The sequence below is a fragment of the Phragmites australis genome, chromosome 6 (assembly GCF_958298935.1).
Source record: "Phragmites australis chromosome 6, lpPhrAust1.1, whole genome shotgun sequence".
NCBI lineage: Eukaryota > Viridiplantae > Streptophyta > Magnoliopsida > Poales > Poaceae > Phragmites > Phragmites australis.
In genome coordinates this window covers 2,356,545-2,362,525 of record NC_084926.1, presented here as the reverse complement: position 1 = coordinate 2,362,525, position 5,981 = coordinate 2,356,545, and the positions used below count along the sequence as shown (strand labels likewise).

At 43.3% G+C, this 5,981-nt stretch overlaps 1 protein-coding gene across 1 annotated transcript; it reads right to left on the bottom strand.

The window, feature by feature from the left end:
• Window positions 1–621: 621 nt before the first annotated feature.
• LOC133921048 (cyclic nucleotide-gated ion channel 17-like) lies at window positions 622–5,981 on the bottom strand. Its single transcript, XM_062365759.1, has 6 exons — window positions 4,777–5,981; window positions 3,577–3,789; window positions 3,177–3,463; window positions 2,729–2,840; window positions 2,346–2,582; window positions 622–1,845 (listed from the first exon to the last, which is right to left on the bottom strand). The coding sequence occupies exons 1-6, from the start codon at window positions 5,344–5,346 to the stop codon at window positions 1,174–1,176; spliced, it is 2,091 nt and encodes a 696-aa protein (XP_062221743.1). The 5' UTR covers window positions 5,347–5,981; the 3' UTR covers window positions 622–1,173.

Below are 5,981 nucleotides of genomic sequence, written 5' to 3'. Positions count from 1 at the left end.
TTGCCGGCTGGCCTCCCCATGGCAAATTTGTATCTAAACCAAACAACCCCATGAGTACCACGGCACTGCGTGGAAGCAGGCGGTTCAACGCTGCGATTCTCTCGCCATCGGTTTCGTGCTAGCTCTGCCTGCCATCTCGGCGTTGCCGTACCATGGCAGCGGGGTGTAAAACGGATTAAAAAAAAAAGAAGAAGCCATATATGGTCGAATACGATCGGATGTGGTACTGGATACAACGGATAACCAAGGCAAAATGCCAAAATGCATCGAACATGCCCCACGCCGGCCTGATCCCGCGGGGTAGGCGCCCTCGGTCAGCGACTCGATCGTTTCAGCCCTTTGCGCACCCAAACAAATCGCCTCCGTCATCCGAGATACGAATCATATGATGGGTGGACGACCTAGCGGCCTACAAAACGAACAGAGATTGTGTTGGCCTGCCCTCTGATGAGGTTGTCAATCCTTCTATCAATTTCCTCCGAGACCGGGCGGAGAAAGCTTGCAGACTACTGCTTACTCAGATTGTGTGCTAGTTCACCAGTATTTACTCTAGCCGGCGGGCGGGCTTTCTCGATCATCATAAAAAAAAAGAGAAATTTGCAACCAAACGCACCATGAATGTAATAGCATAACACATAACTGTAATACCATTGATATTATAGTTAGCAAGAATTACATTACAGCATGCCCCAACTTCAAAATCAGAGATGAGACGTGCATGATCTTAGGGTGACCTTTTGACCACAAATACATGAGTACATGAGTACATGACACATCAATCTGTGCAACATTTTTTCCAGAAGACAGCCGCCCTCACAATTTACAGACTCTGAATTACAATGTAACCACAGCCTTCGATGTTAGATTTTTAAGCTATCCGTAGATGTACCGATGTACTTTTCTTTGGTTTTCAAGAACTCTATAGGCACAAAGACATCTGAATGAACAATATGACAATAACTAGCATCTAGTTACAACTATTCAACCTATCTCAGTCAGAAGTTTATTAACATTTTGAGCTTCTAGTTACCATCCTCACGTCAACAAATGGTACCGTCAACCCAAGTTCAATTCATGGTACCAAGTTTGCTTGTACCCTCCTTCAAGCAGCAAATAGGACTAACTGGCCACAGAGTCTGCAGCAGCCGCACCAATGGCCACTGTACGTAGTCATCAGTCATCAGGTTCAGCTGAGAAATCCGGCTCGTGTGGCTTCCTAAGCTTAGGCAATTCTTTCATGTTCTGAGGCCCTTTCCTAGTCCTAGCTATAAATTTTAGAGCGAGACTATTCCTGGGTGGAGAGTCATCTTCGTAACCCAACTCATCTAATCTAACAGAATTGAATGACTCCCTCATACTCAAGTCCTTTGCCATCTTCCTCCTCTTGTGCCGCCACCAAGCAGCTTGGATGAAGCATGAGGCCCAAGTTCTCCAGTGATGCGAGTAGTACCGGAAAGTGTGCTGCAACTTCTTGCTGTGCAGCCGCCTGAACTGATTGGCGACAAACTTGAGATCCTCAGCCTGGAGTGCAAAGGCCTCCACCTCTATGAGTGCCTTCACTGTCCGAGTGGATGATGGCAAGTTGGTAGTAGGTTTGGGGACAAGAGCCCATCCAAGAAGTTCCTCGCCGCAGAAATCACCAGGTTTCAGGGTAATTGAATTGAAGAAGCCAGTGCGACCACCATTTGTTGTGGAACTTTCCAGTTTCCCACGAATGATGAAGAGCATCTCAGTCACAGGATCACCCTCACGGACAATGTATGTGCCCTTCGTGCACAGTGCTGATACAAGACGCTCACAGATGGCATCAAGAAGTTGGTTGTCCATCTGGGAGAAAAATGGAACCTGAAACATTGTGATATGAAGAGAGATTACCACACAATTAAGTATAAGGCAACCTATAGTGCAAATCAACAAGGGGTTTCCTTTATCTGGGAAGAAAAGAAAGTATACACTTGCATTGCTAGAAAATATCAGCCTGGATTCTCAGCAATATTTGGATGGTACAGCAGTGTAAAAACCATATATGGGGAACATGGCATCCGATTTACCAAGGCATGTTGTCTCAGCTCATATAAGAATCCAGTGCCGCTAGCCCACCTAGGGTCAAATAGCTACAATTTTATCTTTGATAATAAGCAAATCACCTCAAATCTATCGTGACACTGGCAATATGATGCATACTTATAATATAAATGAGTGTCATGTAATTTCATGAATGTTATAGTGATAGACAAGTTTGATATATACAGAAATGTTGTGGCATTATAAACCGTACATAAGACAAACACAGCAGTTTCAAACATTTACTTGATATGTATATTAAAAAAAGTAAAATTATTTACCCGGCGAACAAGACCCAAGCAAAGGTGGCGCTTAATGTCACGCCGAAGATCTGCAGGTAGAGCCTGCAATATAGACTCTTCATTCACACCTCGAGTCGCTAGCCACTTGTACTGAATAAATCGTCTCACTCGTTCCCGCAGTTCATTAGGAAGTTGACGATGTCTCATCCACTCCTCAGTATCTCTTTGCTTTAATCTCCATTCCTCAACCCTCACGGTGATAGATTGCAGATAGGTCTTGAAAATATTTTGTAACATTGTAAGATAGCAAGTTCCGGAAAAAAGGGTTCACATTAATACATTATGGATTAAAAGTGTTAGTCATGTACATGTATAACAAACTTCTACGATATAAAGGGTGTAATCGGGTAGACAAAAAGTACCTGCACATTTCCAATCAAATGAGCAAACAAGATGAGACCAAGTACTGCCAAGAATATACAATAGAGCGTCTCACCAATATAGGTACTCACAGTAAGAGTCTGGCCATAGCAGCTGTTCAAAAATGAAAGAAATATATAGCTTGTTAGCAAAATCATGTACAATCAAAACCATGTACTAACCTTAGAACTGGTAAAGTAACAACCATGACAATATTAAAGAACTAGGTCGAAATTTCAAAGTAATTTAACAGTGAACTTGCAATTGCAAATACAAGAGTAAGGTCCTAACATTTTGTTTAACACATGATAATATGTGGTTCTTGTCAAACTCCTTAACCCATACAATAGTGTTAAACATCACTGGTTTATGCAAGGAAAATGTAAGATAAGTTTGCATTTGGCTTTCTCATTTGAGTCTTAGATATAAAAATTCCTACTAAGGAAATACCTTAGATTCTGCAATCCCCACCATAGGGAGTAGAAATACTTCATCGCGAAACTTTGAGCAGGGGCTTGATTTGACAATGCAGGCTGGAACATGCCAAAATCAAAACTGATGGTGTTATCACTAGCATTACAGTTACTGAAGACATCAGTTGTAGTTGCCCAATTAAGATTTGGTGTTACATCACAGTCTAGGAACTTAATATCACAGCCAGTTTCATTCCTGCAACTCTTCTTCCAGCAGGCTGTCTGGCGATCAACAGATAGCAAATACCATAGTGCACCTAGTACCTGTAAGAAGAGGAACAAGTGATGAAAACTTTGCATCACATCTAACATGAGATTTGCCAAACGAAGATACGAAATGATGAAAGACTCCACTTAAGTGCATACGAATACCGTACATGACTAGCTATCATATAGAGCAGCATGTTGTACGCAGCTCCTTCCCAAGCAGTCTTTGCAACAACTCCAGTAGCTTTGACAATTTCATAAGTTAAGGGGAATATGAGATATAATCTTGGGAAATACTGAGCAAGAACTATGAGCACCAGAATGTTATTGTTATGCTCAGAAGTGGAATACTTTATAGCTGGTATCACAAACCAGACAATGATCTGCACAAAAAGTGAAGATTTGTAAGTAAAAAGGTACAGTAAAAAGCGAGGTCTAGGAAATTACATTACTCACAGCTGTCAAGATAAAAATTTAGCATGAGAAGTTGAGACTTGGCGCCTTTAGGCCTAACAGTGTAATAAATTTGCCCAAAGAGAACATAGAGAAATGTTCCTTTTTTTTTCCTTCAGTATTTCTGGCTCTAAGGCATATATATAGCTGAATAAATAGGAACCAGGATAGACTAGATATGGCTGCACATCATAAAAGGAGTTCCATATTTAAAATCCAATTGTAGTAGCTAGTAATCTTGTCAACAGACAAACTAACATGAAATTAAAGCTTGACCTATGTACAGGAACATTCAAAGATATGAAGAAGCAATATATGTGTTTGGTGATGGTGATGCTACAATGATAGTGGTGAAACCCTATTGAAATGGATGTACTTGTTTCCAAAAGAAAGAATAGATGTACTTACAAATTTATAGAAAAAATCAAAGTGCATCATATGAGGCTTTAGTGATTAATGTATCTCTTGAGGTCCAAAATATCTCTAAGTGCCATTTAGAATCTTAAGTACCATTTCTTTTCTTTTTTGAAAAAAAGATCACCATAGTCGAACATGCCATCTATTTAGCAAGAACAAAATCTATTTATGGAATGCCTTCTTTTCATATAATCAGGGCTAGCTTGGAGTTAGAATAGTTGAACAAGCAAACAATTGTAATTATAATCTTCAGCAAGTCCTGTGCAGCACTAACGCATATCTATGCCTAGCATTTCTTCGCATTATAATTGAATTGCAACTTCACAGTGAACTTTCGGCGTTCAGTATCATATTTGTATCAGTATGCAATATGCAGTCAAGAATTAACCTAAAATAAGAACAAGCATAGCGAATAATTATGACAAACAGCCGAACACCAACGACCATTAGTACTAATAATACTCCAGTTAATAAGAACAAAACTAAGAGTGCCAAGTTACCTGCGGCAAAGGCAATGCAGCCGCCACATCAACTGCAAAGTCAGATCTCAAGTATTTCCATGCGATTTCCTTGGGATCTATGACAAGATCTCCTCTTCCAAACACCCTCAGAGTCGAGCTCGGATTGATATACGCTGTTCTGAACTTTATTATGACGTGCAAGACATATAATAAATCGGCAACTGATCGGAGGAATGTAACACCGATGGCGAAACGTATGTCTGTCCCAACACAGGAACTGGGGCTGGCATAGTTGATCTTGGGCACATAGAAGTAGAGAGGGTCTATAAATAGCGCGACGAAGCAGGAGCAGAGGAAGACGCGGTTCCATGTCAGGATGAAGTCGCTTGACGGATCAAAAATCTTGTTGAACCACTGTTCATCTCCCGCTACAAAAGCCCTGTACTTCTTCGAGCTCGCCACGCCATGCTTGCTAGCCGCGAGCCCCGCCTGCTTCTGGTGGAGTGGCATGGCTGGCATGAGGGGCGATGGCCCTGGGGGCTCAGTCGATCCCCGAAAAATTCTGGAGAATAATCTAGCGCTACTGCTCCACCACGCAGCAAACATCATCGAAGAATTTGATTTGATTGCTCGCGGCGTAGAAATGGAAAACCAGACCAAACCTAACTCGCAGAACAATCCATCCAAGCGAGATAGGGGAGCTTCCTTACCAATAAAAGGAGAAATGCATCCGAGTCCGGATGGATCTGCACTTCCAGTACAAGGAGCGAGGAGGAGGAGGTAGCGGCAGTGGAGAAGGAGGATGAGGAGGGGAACGACTGCGAGAGAAGACTTTGAGCCGGCGTGCTTCGGTGGAAGGAGTCAAGGGGACCTGGAGGTGCGCTCGGCGGCGCGGGCACGCTGGGCTTGTTTGGTGGTGGCGGGTGCCTGGAGGAGGGGGGCGACGACCCGGCCGCCGCCGGCACGGTGGAGACAGGCGAGGTGAATCTGGTAGGAGGACGGGGACGAGGATGCCGAGGAGGGCAACGAGTTGGCAGAACCCTTACAGCCGGCGGCGAGGAGTTCGAGGAGGGAGGGGGATGCTCGCCTCGGGCTTAATTACTTTATTAGTCGCCGCTAATTGACGTGCTTGGGGTTAGTCGCCTGGGGCGTAATTGGAGTTTCCTTCGGGGGTTCCGCGATGAGAAGAGGAAGTGAACAAGTGATCCTCTGGGCGAAGACGAGTGTTCACAAACCGGAGAGAT

Bases quoted from the DNA above. Each gene is read 5' to 3' on its own strand.
- LOC133921048 (XM_062365759.1), bottom strand. From the start codon at position 5,346: ATGATGTTTGCTGCGTGGTGGAGCAGTAGCGCTAGATTATTCTCCAGA. The intron at 3,464-3,576 runs GTACGGTATTCG...CTCTTCTTACAG, and splicing joins TCTATATGATAGCTAGTCAT to GTACTAGGTGCACTATGGTA. The intron at 2,841-3,176 runs GTATTTCCTTAG...ATTTTTGAACAG, and splicing joins TGGGGATTGCAGAATCTAAG to CTGCTATGGCCAGACTCTTA.